The 23780-nt window shown below is 39.8% G+C and overlaps 1 protein-coding gene across 6 annotated transcripts in view; it reads left to right on the forward strand.

Annotated features, from left to right (window-relative positions):
* Positions 1 to 23780, forward strand: part of LOC106964173 (catenin delta-2-like) — a 94816-nt gene that overhangs the window by 3437 nt on the left and 67599 nt on the right. For 4 of the 6 annotated variants that reach the window (XM_015059519.1, XM_015059523.1, XM_015059518.1 and 1 more), the window contains exon 2: positions 21692 to 21804. In XM_015059519.1, coding sequence (XP_014915005.1) covers positions 21692 to 21804 — 113 coding nt within the window. Of the gene's footprint in view, positions 1 to 16617; positions 16767 to 16901; positions 17118 to 21691; positions 21805 to 23780 lie in introns of those variants that run through there. The other 2 variants (XM_015059522.1, XM_015059521.1) reach the window with 2 other exon arrangements.

Genomic DNA, 23780 nt, shown 5'->3' on the forward strand with positions numbered 1-23780 from the left:
ACGGAGACGGGCCCGAGGCTGAAACCCCCCCCCCCCTCCCCCCCTTCGTCAAGGAAAAGGTTTAAATTTTTTTTTTTTTTTTTTTTTTTTGTATGTGTGTTCAAGCACCTCTGACGACGTGTGTGCTTGTGTTTGTGCAAAAATACACAGGAGGTTGTCAAAATTAATGAAAGATGAACACCAGAAAGCACGGTGGATAAGTCCCGCAGCCCTTTCAGAGAGAAACAAGGTGACAGTAAACAGTAAACACCTATGATGGAGCGTCCCACTAAGCCAGCGTGTCACAAATGTGTCACTACATCTCGATGTAGCGGGCCTCGAGCCACAGCCGTGTGCGGCGATTTCTCGCCTAATGTGATGGAAAGCATCGTTTCCCCACATTTTTATCAAATCTGAGCAGCTTTGTTGGATGTGATGAGGCAACACAGAGACGAGACTAAGTCACCTTCATTTTATTTTCCGACGTGGGTACGATTAGGAATTAGAGGTCTGAAGCCGTTTGATGTTCATTTTAAAATTATGAGGATTAGAATATTAATCACGGTGCTTAGATGTAGCTGAATGTTCTCAACTCTTTCGTTTTTCTCCCAGAGTGTGGAAGGTATGCTTGGTTTTGACCTGTACTGAATTTAAATTGGGGCTCTTAAAGATACAGCAGTACTGTTTTTTGTTTGTTTGTTTGTTTTTGTTTGCGTTTTTTCATTCCGTTCTAAATGCAAACACTGTCTGGAAAGTGTCATCTAAACGGGTAACGCTGTTTTCACTCCAGGTTTTCAACTAGCTACAATAAGTGAACCACAACAAATACTTTTCAGCATTTTTTAAAAAAAAAAGCACATGGAAATAGATTTTTCGATTAATCTTTTGGTAATGGGTAACAATGAGACTGTCATAGTTGTCAGATTTGATAGAATGCATTCATATCTGACTCCAGATGTCTGAAAATATCTAACGTATATCCAGAAGCGGTTAAAATACACCAGCGTGAAACGGTTTGTTCATGGGCACAAACTGGAAGTAGAAAAGCCCAGGGTATGAAATGGCAGATTGTCACAAGCCTGTATTTTCTCTCACAATGCTAAAATCACTCTGGAGAACACCATGCTGAGCAATAGAATGCTCATTTTGCAACAGGAAGAGAATTTTCCATATTTAGTTCCTCTAGTATGCAGAATCTTTTGGCGAATCTTGCTTTGGTTATGTCCAGTTTATAACACCATGTATTTTTAATATCAAGGAGTACCATGACTTCCTGACTACAAGCCAAAGCTTTCTGAGTAGAACTCACCAAAATATGACCGGAAGCAACACGGGGCTATTGAGGCTGGATTGGTGGATAAATTATTGGTGGATAAATTATTGGTGGATAAATTATTGGTGGATGAATCGGTGGATGAATCGGTGGTGACCCGGTCCAACAAGTGAAATCCTCATCTGTACTCCGGACAAGATTGTTCCTAAAGTCCGGGTTTCTCTTGGTCAACACGGATCCTAAACCTTCTATCAGGAATCGTGGTGATGTTTTTTTTTTTTTTTTTTTTTTCCCTCTTGATTTTTTTACTCTTGATTTTCATGTCTGGTCTCCGTTTCGGTGTTAGCATCTTAGTGATAAGATGCTACATTGTAGTTCTGTTGTGTCACACTCTGAGTTGGACTGGACTGGACACTGTTATCCATGGATTCATTCTGTTGTGTCTGGACTACTGCAAGTCGTTTTCCTTCTGTCTTGACGTAACTTGCTCGGACCAGTTCCAGACGGTTCAAAATGCTTGTGTTAGACTTTTGACTAAGACTTTTAATACACTTATCTCACCCTGCTACTTCTCCAGCTTCTCTGGCTGCCTATTAATTCCAGGATTCACTAAAGGAAACAGAGGATTTGCTGCTGTGGCCCCACAGACTCTGGAGCTTGCTCTCCCTGAGCCTCAGAACCGTCACTTAAAAAGCAGGTCAGAATGCATCCTAGTAAACAGGCCTTTAAGGAAGAGCCTGTCTTACTCTGGAGTTTCTTTCTCCTGCTTTTTTTTGTTGTTGCGTTTTTAGCCTTACAACATTAATCCTACCCCTCTTACACTATTTCATAATGCATTTTATTCTAGTGCGGAAAAACACTTACACAGATATAAAATTTTACATCTGTGATTGGGGCTATATTTCACACATAACTTTGAATAATCTTATCATTTCTTAATTTTCCGTTAGATTTCATTAGTCGTAATCCTAAAAAAATATATAAAATTACTCAAATTTTGCACAGCATACCTAGGAATAAAACAATAATAGGTATTATCCAGTAAAGTCCTGACCACTGCATCCCAATTGCTTTGATTCAGCATGTCTGACAGTAAGCCGGTATTGTAAGGCAGACCGCAATTTAACATCATTAAGAAATTTCTCACATATTTCCCGCATAAAGCAGTAGAGGGAGTGGAGGAAACACTTGTCCACTTTCTGTAGGCTAATCGTATGTGTCGCCAAAGCAGAATGGCAGAGATGTGATCCACGGGTTGAATAACCTCCCACCTCCTCTGCGTACGAGCAGCGTCGCTCACGAGGACGCCTTTCTTCGTGAAACGTGACACCACTGCAATTTTTTTTGTTGTCGCAGTTGATTAAGTGACGTGTTTTGGCGTCCCGCGGCGCATGTCCTGAGCAGGACGGAGATATTTTTGCTGAAGCACAAATTGAAAAATGTTGGACAGATGGGAAATTTTGACATGCCTCTCTCCAAAATCCAATGTAAATAGGAGCGGCGAATCATTATGCTTCGAACACTAACGCGGGATTTGGGTACCAAAGTTCATCTTAATCCATTCAGCAGTTTGTCTGCGTATTTTTTTTATTTATTTAATTTTAATCTGGACTAAAATGTTGGACAGATGGGCCAATATTGTCACCCTCAGGAGCCACAACACTGCTGCATTTTAAACTACTTTAAAAAGCAGCTTACTCCGCGGTGGGATGAACACTAATCAGCATACAGTAACATCAAAACAGATTAGGAGTGATGTTGGTGTGAGATCCCATTATGTGCTTAGATGGTACATTTACTGCGGATGTTTTGGAGCGGCTGCTGGACCCGATCGGCTGAATTGTCCTCATGTTGCAGCCGATGTTGGGTCGTAAGACCACAAGTCTGGATTTTATTAAAAAAACTAAAAAAACATGCACAGTGCATCGCAGGAGTATTCATACCTCTTGAACATTTATTCAATGTTTGTCCACGATCAATACCTGAACACCAACTATAAAGTCATAACAAATGCAAAAAAATGTAAAAAGACATAAGTAAATAAGCAATGCTTAGCCTGATGGGGGTACAAGTAAAGCCTGGTGGCCCGCCAGGCTTATAATACACTATGACACGTTAGTGCTACATGATGTAGGGAAAACATGGCTCAATTAAAAAAGTTGCATTTTACATCATACATTAGCGTAAATATCATAAAAAGTCCTTACGAATATTTCTAAATTAGCAACAGGAAATCAGTGATTTTTTTCCCTGAATTTGAGTCTGCAGTGTGCCTGGTCCTCCTTGATGCTGTTTGTTCACTAACATCAGACTAAATCACGTACAGGTGGATATTTTTGTTTTTGCCGTAAAACACGTGCATTTTTACGACTGTGCACAACTTTGTGTTGGTCGAACACATGAAATTATTACGATCAAGTATCGCGAAGTGAAAAAGTTTTGAGGGTTTTTTTCAAAGGCACTGTAAGGATAACGAGAAAATCAGACCTCGCACTGCAAAAACACAAAACCTTACCAAACATTTCTGGTCTAATTTCTAGTCCAAATATCTTGGCAAACTTGAAATAAGACAAAACCAACTCAAAGGTAACTTTTCAGCAAGATACAGGAGGTCATTTTGTCAATAATTCCTTAATATTGATTAAAAAGTGCTAATTCCTTCGGCAGATAATTTCACTTCCAACAATACATTTTGTAAGTGCCAGTTGAACTAGTACTTTATTCATCAAAATTAAGGAATTTTTGACTTAAAACAAGCTCCTACATCTTGCTGAAAAGTTATGGTAAGTTATTTTTGTCTTATTTAAAATGTACTAAGACATTTGGACCAGAAACTAGACCAAAATCTCTTGGCGATATTTTGTGTGTTTGCAGTGCAGCAGCCTTTATTTAGCCTTTGGTCCAAAGGCTTCTTTTAACACCATCCATCTGAATCACCGACTAAAGAGAAGGCCGTCAGGTTGCAGTCGCGGTAATGCAAGTGCCAGGTTTTAATAGTGACGAACAACATGGCTCCAGGCTTTCTACACGGGCACAGTCTTCCCTCCTAATGACACCGGAGCTGGACCGAGAGGATATCCAGAAGATAAAGATAGCAAGTGATGGTCTGAAGAGGAGCAAATGTAATGGATTCTTCATGTATCGACGTGTGGTCGCAGTTGCTCTTGAGGTCCGTTTCCAGCCTAAGTAGGTCATGTAGATTTAAACATGTAAGCACACACACACACACACACACACACACCCACACACACACACACACACACACACACACACACACACATAAGCAGGTCATGTAGACACGCAGACTCTCACGGATGATCTAGGGCACGATAATGTCTTTCTGATCGGAATGTGTGAATAAAAGGAGAGTCCGCTGTGATTACATGGTTGTCACTGCTTTAAATGATTGTTTCTTCATTTTGGGTTGATGCCAGTGTTTGTTTTTGAGGTGAGGTATTTATTTTTATCGGTCCACTAAAGAAAACAGGCATAAAATAAAGTATAATATTCATTTTGGCTCACAAAGACGATAAAAACCCAAAAATCACGAGGGAAAAAAAAAGCCACAATTACAATTGGAGACACAGATATGTGGTCTGCAGACACACACATGCCTCCAAATGTTGCCAATCAGCCTCTCTTTCCTGTGCTGACTCACACTAGGAGATCCCTGCTGCTGTCTTCCTTTTTTTTTATTTCTTCTCTCCGTTTCCTCCTGCCCACATGAGATTGATTAGCCATTCAACATTGTCTTCATCACATCTGTCAGCTTTTGTCTTCCCGCCGTTCATCATCTCCGCTGTCACCAAGTCTGATAGCGGAGCAGGCTCAGTGTGGAGTCTGAGCGAGCTTTCTTCCATTTGACAAATCAGACTCGTTCTCTGACTGAGCGACAGACACCGGGGGAAAACGCGACCGGGGCGCCGATTTGCTACTTTTGCCTCGTAGCTTGGTGGGATTTGACCTTGAAGAGATGTGAATATCACAGCATGCAAAATGGCTCTAGCCTGAAATCTACTTAGTAGATTCTTACTACACGTTTAATTTCTTTTATTTGATAGAACCATGGATAAAACCTTATAATTAATTATATTTATCAGTCCATTTTACATAAACAATTTAAATCCTGAAAAACAAATGACTTTTTTTAAAGCAATTTTCTGCAGTATCTCCTTTGCAAAGCAGACTTTTATTTTGTAATGTCTGCTGATGGATGTGTGCTTTCCCTCCTGTTGAAGGCTGAACTCATGCAGGTCGCTAATTTATCTATGAATAAACTAGCCACTGAGTTTTATGGAATACGTTTTTGCCAATATCTAAAAGCATGTGTTGGATCATGAAGTCGCCCAGCGGAAATTTCAGCTAATTTGTTTGACTGAAATAAGGTGTACACAATATTTAATGAAACATTCATCACTTTTTAAATGGTTAACTTAAATTATTTTAAAAAGAATATTTTCAACTATTTTCAAAGGTATGATGTTACATGTTCTGTAATTCATCTGGCTTCCTGATATATATATTTTATAGTTTCCTTCAAATTGAAGTTATTTAAAAAATATATGACGAAAAGATTATAAAGACTGCTTGTTTGATTTATTGTTAATATCCTACAGTTGAATGACATTTCATTTTTATGTTGAAAGGATTTTACTGTTTTTCTGTAACCTAACTTTAGCAGTTATTATTCAAAATGATTGGGATTTCAATATTGATCAAAGAAATCAAACTATATATTTTTTCCCCACCCTACTAATTAATCAGGTTCCTCACACCTTATATGTGTGAACCCCTAAAAATGACATCAAATATCAGTTTTATTGGCATTTTGTGTCAATAAAACAGATATTTTGTTGACGTAAAATGCCAATAAAATACACCGGAGTCTATGGTTTTGAAGTGATAAAATGTAAAAGCAGTTCAGGATGTGCAAATGCTTTCATCAAGTACTGTCCATATACAGTCAGGTGAGCATAAAGAGCATCACTGTTAACAAACTTTGCTTTGTTTGTAGAAGAAACCCACAGACAAAATCAATCTGAAGAAATAGAAAAAAAACAAACACTTGTGAGTCTTTATAGATCTTTCTTTTACATTATTTGAAATACCTAAAGAACTTTTGGTTAGTAATTTCTACTAAACGCTCTTGTTCTCCTGAAAAGGAGTTTTGTGTGTACTTGCTTCCCCTCTTCTCCTTTCAGCAGCACCGGCGTCTCGTAGATGTAACACAGAACAATGGGAGCCCTCAGGCCAGGGTCAGCCTTTGAGTGTATTTTTTTACTATCTTTTTTTTTTTGGTCTTTGTTAAAAAAAAAAATTAAGATTAATATGTCCACACAACACAGGAATCAATTGCAGCTCAGCACAGAAAGGGTAGGCCAGTGTGCTGCCTTAGGGCTGGCATACTCTGGGCTGTTTCATCAGGGAAAAAAATTACATTACACTGTGTAAGCTCAGTATTACAAAACATTTATAATAGCTGTGTCACACTGATATTATGTAATGCAGCCAGAGCAGCAAACCACCCGCAATCAGTTCTTCTATAATTGGTAAGCAACAGCTGGAAAACCGATGTCATTTTCAGATTAGGAGGTGGACGGATGGGAAATCTTTAGACTAAGAGCTGGCTGGGTGTTTTAGCTCATGTTGCTGATAAACAGTAGTTTGGTACAAGGTAGATGTTACTGTTTAGTCTAGTGGAGAGGAGCTGACAAGCCAGAAATCTCAAGTCTGATGCCCACAAGGGATATAAATGCATTTCATACCAATTTTAACACGATGTAGACGTGTTTCTCAGAGCTTTAGATATCTAAAAAATTTTTTACATTTAATCACTTTAGCTTTTGTAGCATTTGTTATTTTAAAATCACTGCAAAAAATGTACTTTTCCCTTTTGGGTCTGTGGAGTAACAGCTGCCGTCTCAAACTGCTAGTTGGCTAGCTTAGTGAGAAATGTAGCCAATGCTAACTAAATTAGCAAAAAAAAGCTGAGCATTGTTATGGAATCACATAAAGGAGAAGTAGTGTAGGAAACTAGAGTTACCACGAAGTAGATTTCACTTTGGCAGTCACTCACTTAAATTGAGCTTATTTAAAGAAAAAGGTGAAAGGTTTGCCTTTAGCGCTGACAGATTTGACTAAAAAGGACTTGTCATGCTAGCTGACAACACCTGCTGGCCTCTGCCACATTTAAATATTTCAGCGTGACAGTATTTTGGATACTTGAAAGTGAGTCAAAGATATAAACTATTTATAGGCACTGTGAGAATGGTAGCTAACACCTCAAAAGTTGGTATTTAGATTGTCCTATCTGCGCTAAGCTAATGGGCTACTTTACAACTGGACTGGACAACACTGGATCATATTTTAAACTCTGGCATACTTACACTAATCACATCTGAGAATTAATCAAAGAATAACCTAAAAACTAAATTCAGGGCAGAACTTGGCAACAAAATGGGATAGAGAAACTGAGGGAAATTGATCTATGAAGCAGAGATATGAAAACAAAGCAGGAAATCAGGCGAGTAACTCATAGAAGCAGATTGATCAAAAGAACAAATAAAAGTAAAGAGAAACATAAAAAAACAAAAGAATACACTCAAAATACAAGAGCACAGAAAGTCATATAAAAATAAACTACAAAGGTAATGGCATCGTGACGTTCTGTTTGTAAAAACCACATAAAGGGAACATTTTCGACGCTTTTTGGTATTAGAACCACCTTCGAATTAGACAAGAATTGAAATCTGTAACAATTTGAGGGACGGGCTACACTACAGTTGTTACAGTTTGATTAAAACAAGGTTTTAAAACATTGAAAACTTTAGTTGTGCAAACAGAGAAGGAAATTGTTTTCCATAAATTCTCGTCAAACAAATTTTGTGAATCGTCTCCTCTTGTTTCATTTAATTTCTCAACCTGGATGTGTTACTACAACCCCAATTACAAATGCGTAAAGTAAAAGATATTTAAAAAAAAAACAATTCTCGATTGAAAACCTCTCTATTGAAACATATCATCATCCAGAGAAGAAAAAAATATAAAATTTGCACAGCAACAATGTACTGTTGTTTTTATCCCGTTGGAGAAAACATGTACATGTTCAGTTTATCCAGGAAAACAAACTAAATTACAGCTTTATCCTTCCTCTCCTGCTTGCTGCCAACATGACCTCCTGCTGTGTTTTTACATGCAGCTACAAAGGTCAGGCACAGGTTACAAATAAAAAATCTCACACATCCAGAAAATAAATTCATGATTATAAGCTTGTACATTTTTTTTTATCTATTTGGCCAAAAACTCACTTCAAACTTTAACTCCAAACCCATTTATGATTTGTATTTATCACAAACTATATTGGCTGGGTATCCTTTTGCTACATATAGAGACTCTTGACTATTCATTAGGCTCTTTATTTCAGTTTTTGCTTGGCATCCCTGCCTTCCCAAATGGTACTTTTCTCCCACTCGCTGCTACGCTACTCATTTGTTTATTGAGAGCTAATTAAGATTTGTTTAGCATCTTCGCCTTTCTCATTAACTTACCAAATATAGTTCTCTTCAAAGTTCCACACAAAGTTTGATATTCATAAAAAAAAGTTTTCTGAAAGTGATTCAGATGTTTGTTTCAATTTACGTCGTACACTGGGGGCCACACAGAAAAAACAAAAACAAAGAAAAAGACAGAGGAGAGGAGTGATTTGGGGAAGAATTGTTCTTTTCCATCCCCGGTTATTTATTACAACGTGTCGGCATTTGAAAAAGTCTCGCATTGTGTGCCATTTCCAGTCCGACAGAGGACACCAGGGCGCCGTCAGACAAACACAAGAACTGGTCCTGTTCCTTTATGTCTGCTCTGTGACAGCACAGTTTTAATTTACGTTTTTCTGATGTAACGTTATTTGTCTCCTTATCATGCATTATGTTAAAAGTAGGTGTATTCTGTCAAATGTTTCTGATTATCAAACACATTTGTAAATGTGTAAACATTTGTATTAAGGGAAAAAGTACTGTTCAAACAATCCCAGTCTATTTTTTTTCTTTAAATAAAAAGTAATTACTTCCCTTGTTAAATCATGAATTAACTATAATTTACCACTTTTTTAAGCTGAATCCAATTTCATGACCCGCTGCCCTAATTACTGCCAGATATTTAGATTTGATAATTCACTTTAATAGAATCTGCCTGACGACACCAAGAGGAGGAAGGCAAAAATATCTAAAAAAAATATATATATATATGACATCATGTCCCTATCAGGAGGAGTTGAAGACCAGATGAGAAACAAAGTCATTGACAACAATAACAGAGAAATTTGACAAAATTCCATGCACAGGGGATGCTTCTTCAGCATCCGGGTTATTAAGTGAAACCATAAATTTTACAGTTTACAAGAAAGTCTTGAAGGTAAATGCTGCTCCATTATTTTGTGACCTTCGGCTTAAGCGCGCTTGAGTTATATGAAAGCTTTAAAGCTTAATGACAAATCCACCTTTAAATGGCTAAAAAAGAACAAACTAGCGGTTTTAGAATGGCCTAGTCAAAGTCAAAGGTTCACTCATCGGTTCACGCTGTAAAACCATACAATTAAAGCAAGTCGTCAAAGGTCAGTGGGGCAGAAACGGTCTTGTCCAGTTACTGATGGCGATTAATGGCAGTTGCTTGTAGGGCTGTGCCACATGACTTAAAATTTGTATATTGTTGTAGTTTTGAATTTAAAGTGATACCATATATATATATATATATATATATATATATATATATATATATAGTAATATTAAAATTTTGTCTCATCTCCTCCATTCTTCAGTACAGCTGTGAACAATGTGTCAAACTCTGACCCTTTTCCTAACGGCAGAACAAAAGCAACACGTTGCAGTTTTCTTTCCACGTAGCACAACAGCAGACGCCATTTTTAACCGCTACAGATTGAAAACAAATCTTATAAGGTTGAAGACAGTCTATCAGACTGGTGAATGCACGATGCGAGGCAACTATAAATATATCTGACCGAACATCTGGCCTGACAAACGCTGAACTGCATCAAAACTATCAGCCAAACACACACATTCAACTCATTTAAAACTGCTTTGATGGTGTGCATAGGAGCAGAGAGCATCAAAACATTAGACAGGGCTCATTGACCAGTGAAGTGAATGCCAAGTGAAGGTGCAATCTCACTTACCTCAAGCAAGAGTCTTTTCAATCTGACTAAGAGTTCATGTAAGTTATCGTTAGCTTAAAGCTGGCAGCAGTGCTTGGCGAGAAAGCAGTGAAATATGGCGGGTGAAGTGGCTCCTTCATTTGGCAATTTGTTCTCCCTGTTGATGCGTCGTTTGGCAGCATAAAGGAATAGTTGGGTGACTGAGCTTTGACAGAGTGTGTGAGTGTGTCTTTTCTCTTGTGGTGGGCCGTGTTGCGTAGAGGCCTGAGCAGAAGGCTAACACGCCCGAAAGACGAGAAACCAAACTTGAAGTTTCGTGAGCATAAGTCTATCTGTGGATGCTGATTATGTCATTGCGTGCTAAAGACAACAGGCAAAGAAGCAGCAATGTTGTCTTATCTGGAATTAAATTAGTCAGTACAAAAAAAATCCAGAGATCTTGCTAGGAGTAGTTTTTCTTCGTGGCTTCATCTAGGAGGGAAACGCCGGTAAACAGATAAGTTCAGTTAGTGGCAGCAATGACGCGTTTAGTGGATTTGAGGAGAACCGAGATAAGATTAAACATTGAAAATAAGGGTTAAATGTGTCTCAGAGATACAATTAAATTACGATTAAGTTAACTAAATTAAGAGAATGTTTAGTTATTGAGGCAATAAGTAAACTGTGGCTCAGCTAAACGTCAACATTTGGATGTTTGTGGCTTCAATTTAGCTGCTCTGTCAGGAGCTTTGCTTCGACAAAAGCTCCTGAAAGGCAAGGTCCTCATCCATTTGTTCCTCCCTTCCAGTCTACCATCACTCATCACCAACACATTAAGACTTGAGGAAGAAACTGAACCCAGCCATGGAGGGGACCAGTCAATGGTTTTCCGGTGAACCATGGCTTCAGAATCGAAACTCTGCTGCTAACCACTCCAGTGCATGGAGAAGTTCATGGCTTATAAGGCGGCCCTTAGGTGCCCTTCTCTCTATGACTTCAGCAAGCACTAAAACCAGGCCAATGACCAACCTGGACCCTGGCAGAGTCCACATTTCGCTTAGTTCAAGCTCAGTCTTCTGCCAAGAATGCAAACACTGTTTTTTCTTCTGTATTGAAGGACGGCATGGAGTTGAAAGCGACCCAATTATCTCATATTCACTTCTCACAAAGTGCCTCAAGGAACACGGACGCAAGCCAGGTCCAGAAATGCCTTCACCTGAAAACCAGTGCCACTTAAACAAGCAATTAGCTCAGGGTTGACATTGAGTTGAAAAAGTAACAATCTTTCAAGTTTTTATAGGAGGATGCATGAAAAAAAAAAAACAGTTCTTACCTGTTTGATTCAAACTTGCCTCTTTATACTTGAAGTACAACATTGGAGGCAAGCGTGTTAATTGACTGAAAGACTGAAAGTCCTTCAGGACAAATGAACTTGAGCAAGATGAAAAAGATTGTAGCCTATTTTAGAGCAGCTAAAGCAACAAACTCAATAAATGAAATGGTTAGCTGTGAGATGTTTACCTGCCGTGAGCACCTTGAAGCTTTCAGGAAGCTTCAGGGTGCTTTTTCTCTCCAAGTTGAGTCAACAGTTTTACCTTGATCCCAGGCAAATCATTTTTCTCATCTGTAGCTCCGCAAATACTCATCGTGTTTAGATTTTTTTTTAATTTAGCATTTGCTGAAACCAGCTAGAGACAACTAAAAAAACAAAATCTCTCATCACCGAACTAGACGATGATCAGTTGAACAGTATCGAAGTCTTTTGTTTCCATCTTTGCTGGTTTGTTGTCCTCACCTTCTCAAACTTGCTTTTCTTTTCTCTCTGCCTTGGCGAGAGCATTGTTACCAAATGGACTCATTGTATCTAATCATTTTCCAGGCTGCAGTGGTCTTAGCTCGTACAGCCACTGTGACATTTTGCCTTGAAAACAGGACCACCGATCTGAAGGCTCTAAATGCCATAAGAATACCACGGGGCCCAATTAGACCACTTTGCGTTGGGGAAACGAGGGAGACGGCTTTAGCTACAGGACACGTACGCCGTCCGAGCCGCTGTCCCAGAACTGTTTGTTTCTCCTCAGTAATGTCCGTAATGATGTTTGTGGTGAGGGAGGGGGAGGGGGGCAGCATGGCTGTCTGTCTGTCCTCAATCAGTCTCCAATGGGACATGGTGGCGGAAACGATCTTTAGTAATGCAATTTGTGGACAAGGACTTTATTAAAGCAGCTTCTCGTTGAGCCAAGGTTAATTCCTGTCCTTTCCTTTTAATGGCCAGAGAAACTTTGTGCTGATGTCACCGATTTATTTTTTATTTTTATTTTTTAGCCAAACTGGGAATGAAGTTAAACAGTTAGTAATTTTGCAGGTTTTTATCTGTTTCAACAACAAAATATTTAGATCCCAATCGCTTTGGAAAAGCACTTGGTTTTGCTCCATTATTGCAACTGATGGGTAAAGTACATTTAGAAACCAATGATTGTTGTAACCTTTAAAAAAATAATTATTTAGTTTTCAAGGAATTAATTTGTAATAAAAAAAGGTGATTTTGTATAGAAAACTGAGTAGAGTGCATGTCAGCAGTTAAGAGATTTAGTTGTGACACATTTAATGTCTGTAAATTAAACTACAGAGACAAAATAAAAGAAAATAAAAATGTGGATCCTAACACTACAGTTCTTTGCAAGTAATTATTTTAGTGTTTAAAGTGGTGCAACAATAAAGCAGGCTGAATACAAATGTTCACTTTTAAGATTTTTATTTGAAAAATAAACATTTTTGAAAAGCAGTTATCATTTTTTTCTAATGTGATACATTGTGTCGTACCAAAAAAAATAAGCTTGTGGTCCCTGAAAGTAATGATTATATGGCATAATAATAATTTTGCAAAGCGCATTAGATTTGGGACGACAAGACTTACACACCTTGGATTCACTGTAAGAAAATGTCAAATGTTTAGTTATTATCCACATTCTACAGACGGTAAATAAACCTACTCATCGTCGGTCTGCCCACCTGGACATCCATCCCTGCCGTTCGCTCTCCTGGACCAACTGCAGTCGCCGTACTCAATCATAGCTCTGCCCAATCCATTATGCAGCAGCAGCGCTGTTCAGAGAGTCGTTCAGATGCAGATCACAAGCTATGTAAACTGAGCCGAGTCAAATTTGAATAAGAAAATGACCGCCAAGTTGAGCTTTGCATGTGCCGGATGCATACCAGTGCACCAGGTGGGTGGCTTTATTGTCACAGGGAGAAGTAGAGATTAAACCAGTGAGCTAAAGGAAAAGAAAAGGAGTGAAATCGGCTTCATCAATTCGGACCTGCTGGGACTCCATGGCGTCTGATTTCGAGCCAGGCTGTATGTGGGTAGGAAAATGGACTTTTATGCTGGTTTTTATGATAAATCTGCTGATGTTTGACAATACTCAGTTTTAGCTGCACGTTCCCTTTCGTCCATTGACCAAAAACTAATTTTACTAACAAAAGCACTTTTTTTTTAGTATGCTGGAAACACAAATATCAATGGCAGAAGCAGAAAATTTGATCGCTCATTTTGCGACTTCATAAATCTTGCAGAGGCAGCCCAGATCAAGGATTCAGTTTAATTGTGGTGTGAAAGTGCTAAGCTTTCCATCTATTTCTGATTTAAAATGTCATATTGGCTATTACTATTATTATAAGTCTTTCTGCATGTAGTTTTCATGTTCTCTGGGGATCTCTAGATGCTCCTGCTTCTCCCACAGTCGAAGAACACGACTGGTCTTTTTGCTTAGATGTGTGAGTATGTAGTCATTTGTCCTGTTTGTCCTCTCCGTTGCCCTGTGATTGGCCCGGTCCAGGGTGTTTCCCGCCTCCTGCCCGTCAAAGTGCTTCATATTTTCTTTGCCATGACGTTCTTTAAAATAAGTTAATTTCTTTATTGCTTTGGCTATCTTCTGCGGTGTGTGTTGTTGACCTCGCTGAGCTTTTGTTTACTCGTTGTGTTGCCTGTGAACTGTCATTACTGCTTGTGTTTCATGTAGGCACATTTTAATAAAGTTAGCTCAAAAAGTAAGTTGAGTTTATTTTTTTTCAGTGTTGCAACAATGCTTCTTTGCAATACATTTTAAACAGGTGTAAAGCTGTCTCAGTTGCCTTTAAAAGTCTTATTAAAGAAAAAATAATAAAGGATCAGATTCAGATTTTCTTACTACGTCTGAACGTTCAATAAGCTAAAATTCATCCATGAGTTAAAGATGGTTGTGTTGGTCTGTGCTTCGTTTTGTGACTCAAATCTCAAATGTCTCGGTCCAAAGTTCTTTGGACTTTCCCACTGAAATATCACATTAGTCGCATTAGTTATTTTTATCTTGACTCAAATCCTAAGTTCTTCAAAGAGATTCCATCTCTCTTTGACAGTGTAGCCTGGTTTAATGTGCACCAGTGCAGAAAGATTTTCTAATCTCTGTAAAAATGTTTCTCTGGATTCAGACCAAGTGTCTCTGACACGAAAAAAAAAAAAGTTTCCCTAAACATGCTGTGTTTTCTTAATGGAATCATAAGAGCTTCAGGTTTTTTTTAGTATAATTAATTACCAAATGGTCTGTTATTTTAGATATTCTGCTCACTACAAATACACTGATTATTTTTGCTGTGTTTTTCTACGTAGCTGCTTGCCGTACAGATCTAAAACTTTCACACGTTAATTCTTTCATCAGATTGCGCTACTTTCATTAAAACATTCCCACTCTTTCAGCTCCCTTGTAGCAAACTCGCCGCCAGCAGTCATGTGCCTTTTAATAAGGAATAACTGGAGTCTAGTCACTCTAGCATATAATCCTGAACAACAGAGTGCCTAACCAGCAGTTGTGGGTCTGAAAGCTCGGCTCCTCAGGAAGAACTCGTGATCTGCTTCTACATGCGGAACCTTTGGTTTGATCAGACACTGACATTTGACTGCTCGGACCGAAGAAACCTGAGGAGTGTTTTTGCCGTTGGCAATTAGCTGTCGGCCATCAGCTGCAGTGACCTGTCCGTCTGACGTCCGAATTTTGAGTTGAGTTTGTTCTAATTGGAAGGGTTTCACAAAACCAGTGGGATTTTCGATCTGCTCTGGTGCAATTTCTGTCAGCAACACATGGTTTTCTCTCCATGTTGTGGTTGTGAACGCAGGTGAAGCATGTAAACAGAGATTATGCATCAGGCATAAACTGTTAAGTCATACAACTCTTGCAACCTTTTTCTTGGCAGCCATGTTTAAAACAAATTTGGCCTACACTTCTGAATTTTTGTGTTGGATTATTGACTACTTTTAATTGGAAAGTCTTGCTTTTTAGCACAAATAGGCTGACCAGCCATTATTGTTATGGGTTTAATAACCAAACAAACAGTTTGTTGTTTCTGCTTAGCTGAATAAGAGTAAAACTACATGTATGTAGGAAAATAGGATACAATATAATTTCATTCCAGAATAATGCAGTTTATTTCTACTAATTTCACAACCTTTTTATCTAGACATGTAGAACAATTCTGCGTCCAGCCACCGTTTGTATTTATAAACAAACAACCTGCAAATAAAGCGGCTGGAAACTCTTCTGATTTGAACCTGGGGAAGTGTACATCAGTATTGCGCTCCAGAGGTCCAGCATATGCTACTGTTATTTAAGCGTTGTGCAGCAGTTTGGTGTCGACATTCAGAAGATCCCCAGCGTTGCTGACAGTTCTGCCAGTTGCTCCGTCGTCTCACAACGCACTTTGAAAGAGCGGCTGTTTTCTGAACCCGAGTGTCATTTTTCAACATTCCATCTGAATTGTATCTCTGTTTGCACACGTGCTTTTTCACGTAACTTCCTGCAACTAATCTACGTTTTAATTCTTCTTTTTTTTTTTTTGCCCCACATCCCACCTCGACTCGTAGAATTTCACGCGTTTGCAGAACGCTGTGCAAACGCGTTAATGTTTTGAGTATTACGCCTGCGTGCGTGCGTGCGTGCGTGCGTGCGTGCGTCAGCATGTTTCTGTGTCGGCATGAGTCCGAGTGTGGGCCTCCCATGCATATGCAGACCCTCTTAGCTGCCCCCTCCTCTCCTCAAAAAAAAATCCCTTCTTGTTTTCCAGGGATGTTGGATGCAGAGAAGGTGGAGGAAGGAAGAAGGGTGGTTGGTGGTGTGTGTGTTCGTGTGTGTGCAGATGGTCTGGTCAGAGAGGAAAAGAGGGGAGAAGGAGCTAGTGTGAGAGGCAGGGGAGTGATTGTGGAGCGGCGGGCTCTCTTTTTTTGGCAGGGACCGGCCGGTGGGAGGGCCTATTGTGATGCAACGTTGCATAAATAATGCCACGGGGCTTCTAAATGCTGCGTTGCCATGGGGACCTTTGTGGCTCACTGAACAGTAGGTGTGTATGTGCGCTTTTTTTTTTCTTCGTCTTTTTTTTGTATGCGTGTGTGTGTCTGTGTGTGTGTCTGTGTGCTTCATGGCCTCTGAGCAAGGAGAGAGAAAGAGACACAGAGCCTGGGAGGTGGGGGGGGGGCGAAGAGGGGGTGAGAGGGCCGAGCTGCAGTCAGCTCAAGTGACACTTGTGGTCTCTCGGCCTCTTTCTTTCCGCCTCTGTCGCTCGCTGCATCCCGACGCGGGATAGATGAGGGTTCGGAGCGGAGAGAAGCGGCGCACGGATGGGAGCTCAGAGAAGCAGCAGCAGGATCCTTTGTGAATTTCTGCCTGTTTTTGCATTATGGTCCATGTGAAGGTAGGCTACGTGTCGCCGCAGCTTGAATTGATCCGCTCTGTAGGTTTTGCTCTGTCTGACTTTTTGTTTTTTTTGTCTTAATTTTGGAAAAACACGAGATTGCATATGAGGTCCTGGCTCCTTCTCTCGCAGTAACAGGTGTCTGGCCGTCAGCTCCGAAGCAGAGATCAGAGGGGCATGGAGGGAAAAAAAAAAAAAAAGGAGGGAGCGATCCATTGCATTGTGGCTTCTTTAATTTTTTTTTTTTGAAGGATTGTGCTTGAGTTGGTGTCGGTATTTGCTCTCAGCAAAATAATCTGATTTAACAAAGAAACGAGGAAAAGGGGGGGGGGGAAACTTTCTTATATAGATGTTGCCCTGAAAGTAGACTCCATTTTTTTCTTCTTCTTGGGCTTAACATCAGTCGATTAGGGAGTTTAGATTGATTTGGAAGCATAAAAAGTCAGATCTCGCAGGGGGAAAGCGTGCTGTGTTTTTTTTTTTTTTTTTTCCTTTCATGCTGTGGTGTTTAAGATGCAAATGAGAGTACCTCTGCTACCAGCGACTGGCTTTTTATTCTCGCAGAGGATTGCGAGGATCTTTGGTGATGTCGACACGCTACTGTGCGCCTCTTACAGGCTTTTCGGTCGCAACAAACACAGTTTTAGACGTTCGACGGCAGCAAAATGTTTCAATGAAAATAAAACGTGTTTTCCCGCAGTTGCACGAACACGGCTCGCGTCCTGCTGGTTCCTCCCGGCTCATCGATTGGCAGCTTTTGTTGTGTGTGTCTTTTCTTTTCATCTATTGCAATTCGTCCCAATTTGAATAAAGCTTGAATACTCACCACCTGACAAAGCGGCGGTCGTGTCATTTTATCTGCACTTCAGAGGCCACACGGGCGCATTTATGTGTCAAATTCTATGCGAGAGTTGTGCCTGCTGGCGAGAGCGCAGCCTGCACGTAACCGTGGGGAATACGATGCGTAAAACTCGCAAATTGATTTGTGAAGGTGCGACACGAACGAGTCTTTTAGAATAAAATGGTTTCACAAAAGGAGGGAACCCTGAAGCTTGCCCGAAGCGTTATTCAGGTTTAGGCTCTGCAGCGATAAAAAAACATGGCCTCCTCAAAACAAGTTCAAAAAATATATAAAGCAAGATGCGTTCCCCCGTGTTATGAGTGAACAAAGAAATTGATTAACTTTTACTCAATATTCAAGAATTATTGACTTAAATAAAGGCCATATAGCTTGCAGAAAATGTACTCGTAAGTAAATTGTTTGTGCTAGAAACTAGAAAAAAAAATGGCTTTCAGTGTTTTTACAGTGCAGTCCATTAGCAGAAACATTAGATTAGTAATACATTGAGAGATAATGTCCCTTATATCTTGAGTCAATTCAAGTCTTGAATTGACCTAACATGAACGAAGAGATCTGAGCGTCTCCGTTCATGTTACTTTTTTGCTACTGGGTTCTTTAATTTGATCGAGTGCTGCAAAAAGAAACTGAAAAGTGCGTCTCGTTTAGCTTCGCTCCTGTCGAGGTTGACGTTTCTTTGCAAACTAGGGTTGAATGGCAGCAGCACGATCATCAGTTTTCAACTTTTGCCACCGATTCTCAAGCTTTGTTTCGCTCCGTCCATCTTCCCGACTCCTCTGCTCCATCGTGCCGCTTCCTCCACGCTTCAACGCGTGACCGTGTTTTCGGGAGGCTCTGGGTGTTAGCTTAGTCTGACACATCTGCTGTGTTTCCTAATAGGATGTGTGATGACGTTTTCTTTTCTCTGCGATTGCGTTCTGCTCGCCACTCCTGTTTATGTCCTTTCTAAAACACTCTTCCACTTGAGTTGACGAGAACCTTTCAGATTTATGTTAGAAAACACCGTATAAGATGTAATTTATTTTATTTTTTCCCCTTCCACTTCACAATCATGTACCACTCTGTGTCCAACGTCAAATGAAATCCAAATGAAATGTGTTCAAGTTTGTAACGCCAAGTAATGCGGAAAAGTTTTAAAGGATTGCCAGAATGGCATATCACACAGAACTTATCAGCTCTGTTGGATGTTTACCCTTGGTTATCATTTTCACTCCCTTCATATTTGAGCACATAAACACATCCCCCCCTTCCTGGTCTTACATTTTTGGACTGTTTACTTTGGCAGATTAGGTCAGCCTCATGCCAAACATGAAGGACCCCATCTGGGCTTCATTTTTTTTTTTTTTTTAATTGTCTGATTTTTGTGAGTTTTTATTTTTTTTTTTCAAGTTCAAGCTTTACAAGGGATGATATTGGAGGGCAATGGTCTCCAAAAAATGTTGCTGCTGGTGTTTTCTTACTCGCTTTTTGACTTTTCACGAGATAATTCGGTGTCTGCAGTTCGATCTCTTTCAATTCTGTTGTTGTCCCATCAGCTCAGCACACCTGTTCCCACGGCGACTCATCGCTGTCTTCTTTCGGTGATTGCGTTACATTTGTTTGGTAAACCAACCAGAAAAATCCCTCCGAAAAATAAAAAAACAAAACAAACACAAACCATTCACCAGAAAGCAGCAGTAGGCCAGAACGAAAAAAAAAACAAAACAAAAAAAAAAACAAGCAAAAAACCAAAAATTAACAAACTCTGCTTATTTTCTGCTCAGTTTAAAACATCCCCAAGACAATTGGATGTTGCTGCTGTTTGCCTTTTTTCAGCCTTTATTTATTTAGATATTTGGCCCAAATAGATCAAATCAGTTACGTGTAATCAACGATAAGGATCTTGCAGCCGCAGGCACAAACACTCTAATTGGATGCCGGTTTGTTTGTGTGCATCAGGTAATTAGTGGTTATTTGTCACACTTTTAATTAAGTGGGGGGGAAGAGGGAAGGTTGGGGTTGATGCAAAAGCAACCCAATTTTGTAGGAACAATTTTGATGTATTTTTATGTTTACCTTCTAAATTTAACTTAGATTTAACGTGTCCTAATATTGGTATAAAAGCCATAAGTAGTTACTCGACTAGAATCATATTTCTATTTTTCTTCGCAGCAGTGCTGAAGGCTTTCCACATATTCAAATTTGGATTTAATTCTGTACTTTAACTAGACCACTTTTTTCTTTTTTTTCATGGATTAGATTTTTTTTTTCTTTTTTTCCTAACAATGGATTTTTTTCTTGCCACTTTCTGGTACAGTCCAGATTTGTGGATTTGGTTACGCTCTCCATTCCTGGTCACTTTCTGGAAGAGTTTCGTTGTGTTTCTTCTGCTGTACATTTTCGTGAAAACAGCAGCACAGTGTGAGAAAGGGTCCCAGAGTGCAGGGGTCCCAGAGTGCAGCGGTTCTAAAACGTACCGCTGTCTGTTTTGTATGGAAATGGAACTTTTCGGTCAGGGAATCCCTCGCTCGTGCATGGAGCTAGGGACGCTAAAGACAAAACTTCCTGCAATCCGCAGAAGAAGAAGCTACCGACAATGCCGGTGTTACGACGATTTGCGTTTCCCCGTCAGATAAGGTTCCTCCGGCGTCTCCTCGCCGCTTCGCTCCGCCCAGGTGGCAAAATACGTGTGTTTGTTCAACGCTCTTATCTAGACAACTACGGACACCCTGAAGGCTCAAACGTGTTTCATCGAAGTTGTCCCACTTATAAAACTTTTTTGCAACTGCACTCTCATCAGACACACACACACATACAGACATAGTGTGTGTTAGACCCAGACACTGGGGCAACAGTGTCTGATGGGGAAACGTGAATCAAAGTAGGCTTTTAGGCAAAACTTTTATTTTTTTACACATGCAGCTCTTAGTTTTGGAGAACCTAGCACCAACTAGAGGCGTGGCGAGGGCATTACACCTTTTTGATGCGTATCGTTGCTGTGTAAACAAAAACTGCAATTAGAATGTCTTCAGCTAAATGTGTTAATAGAAATTGGGGGTGGAATCCATTTTCGTTGGATCATAGTCATGTAAATAGAGTCTTAGTTTAGAAGCTTTAGGAACCAAACGTTCTCCTCGATTTTGGTGCTACATAAAAACAAACATCCTTCAATCGAATCAAATTCCTGCCCAGTTCCATTTTATTTTGTTAAATTTAAATATACGATTGTTTGCTGTTTTTCTCTGATATACAACAATCCTCTTTATTCAGATCACATCAGCGTTACACACACTCCGTCTGGTGCGCTGCACCCACCGATCAAGTCATTTCACGTGAAGAAAGGACCGACAGCCTTCTCAATTACTGCAGTAACGTCAGCCAGTCCACAGTACCAAGCAAGAATCCATACAGTGTAATTGTATTGATTTCTTTCTTCTTTTTTTTTTCACCTGAATCTGTCACTTCAAGTCACACATTTTCCCTCCTGAAGCCCACCTTCTTCTTCTCCTGTTGTCCCGGCTTTGGGTTTTTTTGCGTCTCTTGACGTTTGGCAGTGGCGTACCGGCAGACACGACCAAGTCTTGGCCCGTCTTCCCATCACAAACTCACTTTCACAACAATTAAAAACGCGCCGCAGACGGTGACGAGGTCCAGGATGGCTGTAGACGTGACAGTAAATAAACGTAGTGACTGATTTTGACACGTTTTCTCTCTCTCTCTCTCTGTCTGTCTCCAGGAGCTGCAGTTCGAACGTCTGACCAGGGAGCTGGAAGCCGAACGACAGATTGTTGCCAGTCAGCTGGAGAGATGCAAGCTCGGCTCTGAGACTGGAAGCATGACTAGCATCAGGTGCGTGTTGTGCTGCTGCTCTGACACCTGCAGCGTCCTCTCCTGTGTGTTTACCTGTGTGTTTGTCGGCTGAGCTCTTGCAGGTGACTGGCTTTTTCAGTCACGCCGAAGCTGCGCTTCCCGATTTGTGTGCTGGGAATTAACATTTTTCTTTTTGTTTTTTTGTTTTTTTTTTCCTTTTGAAGTCTGCCGGCGGCGTGTCACATTCTGTTTGTTCCCTTGCGTTCACACGCGCTTACTTAACTACGTGGTTGTGACACTCCAGCATTTGGTTCACCTGTTTTACGTTTCAACGCATATGTTTTAATTTTGCTATTCTGTTTGCCGTTCTTGTTCTCTTCACAAAATGAACTTATGAACCGCTCATGTTTTCCATTTTACAAGCTTGAATAAAAAGCTTGAGAAGGGAAATTATTCCAGTTTTTAAAAAATCCAGAGTTCATCTTTTTTTTATCTCAATTTCTTAGTAAAAAATAAAAATAAAAAATTAAGTATATCTGTAGGATATGATTTTTCCATATGGGATATCTGATTAAATTTAGAAAATTTCTAAATGTGCTATTGCTAATGTTTGTACTGCTCAGCCAAAGCACCATCTTATTAGTCTTTGAAGAAAATCTTGACACAGATTTCTAAGACTTTTTTTTAGTATTATTATTTAATTTGATACTTTTTATGCAGAAGTCTTTGCTTGCAAAACAACTCACTTTAATCGCCACATTGTGTTTACTTTAGCTGACCTCACGCTAACACAATCTGCTGTTATCATCTCCAATGTCTTGACAGTTGTTGTCAGATAAATGAAATATTAAATTTAAAGCTGAAAACGACAGAGAATAACTGGCCTTTCATTCAGACAAACGAGCTGTGTCACTGGCCGCAACCTCACGGCCAGATTTCATATTTAGAAAGTGACATAATCATGCGCTAGTTGGCATGCAGAGAAAATGCAGAAAGGGATGTCACAATTTTGTCACTTTAAAATATTTCCATGACAGATATGTCTTACATTAGAGTACAAGATTATAACTTGAGTTCTTAATTGTACGAAATCCAAGCTGCACGAACTTTTAAAAAAAAAAATCCTGTCAAGTCTCTAATTGTTGATTTGATCGGCAGTAGTTTAAAAGGACTCAAACATCTGAGGAAAAAAAAAACTTTTAAGACAACAAAGCTCCTTTTTTCTGTGGTGTTTTATCAACCATTAAACACAGAAATCGGGTCTGAGAAAAATAAATAATGAAAAATGCTATGCAGCTGTCATAATTGGCAATTTTTTATTTTATTTTTTTTGTTTAGAGCCTTGTTCCTTGTGATTAAGGGAAGAAAATTGTGTAGTAGGAATGAGAGGCTGTCAAACTTTTTCGCTGCTGAATGATTCTGGACCCTTATCCTTCCTCTGAGCTGAACCCAGACTGCATCATCCCCCCCAGCAACAACCGACACACTGGTGCTAACACACTTAGCCTGCCACTCAGGACAGTGTGAAGTGATTAAAGCTCCCGGTCTCCGTTCCCATCTAACCCCTGCCGCCGTACTCCGACTCACAAATAGATGCGCGCAGCCCCATCATCTTTTGTCTTCTTTCATTCTGTTAAGTGAGCGGGGATCCTGTCTGTCTCCAGCTAATTACGCGGCCGCTTCTATAGGAATTGTAATTTCCATATTGAGCAAACCAACAAAGAGCAGAAAGATGGTCTAAAATCCGACTCATTCAGCAATCTAATTAGCCGCTGCGTGTATTTAGCTCGCCGGTGTTTTGACAGGGGTTGCATTCAGAGCTTTAATTTAAAACAGCAGCAACATGGGATGAGAGAGAGAGTCCAGAAAGAAACATTTTCTTCTTCTTCTTCTTCTTCCTCGTCGCCCAGATGGAGTTAAAGCTTCTGTCTTGTTAACTCGATTAGAAATGAGGTATTGTTTAGTGAGCGGCAGACCGTCCTGCGTCTTCGTTTCTTTCTTTCTTTTTTGAAGAA

Source organism: Poecilia latipinna, unplaced genomic scaffold (genome assembly GCF_001443285.1).
Source record: "Poecilia latipinna isolate Pla-1442-1.1 unplaced genomic scaffold, P_latipinna-1.0 Scaffold1632, whole genome shotgun sequence".
Lineage (NCBI taxonomy): Eukaryota > Metazoa > Chordata > Actinopteri > Cyprinodontiformes > Poeciliidae > Poecilia > Poecilia latipinna.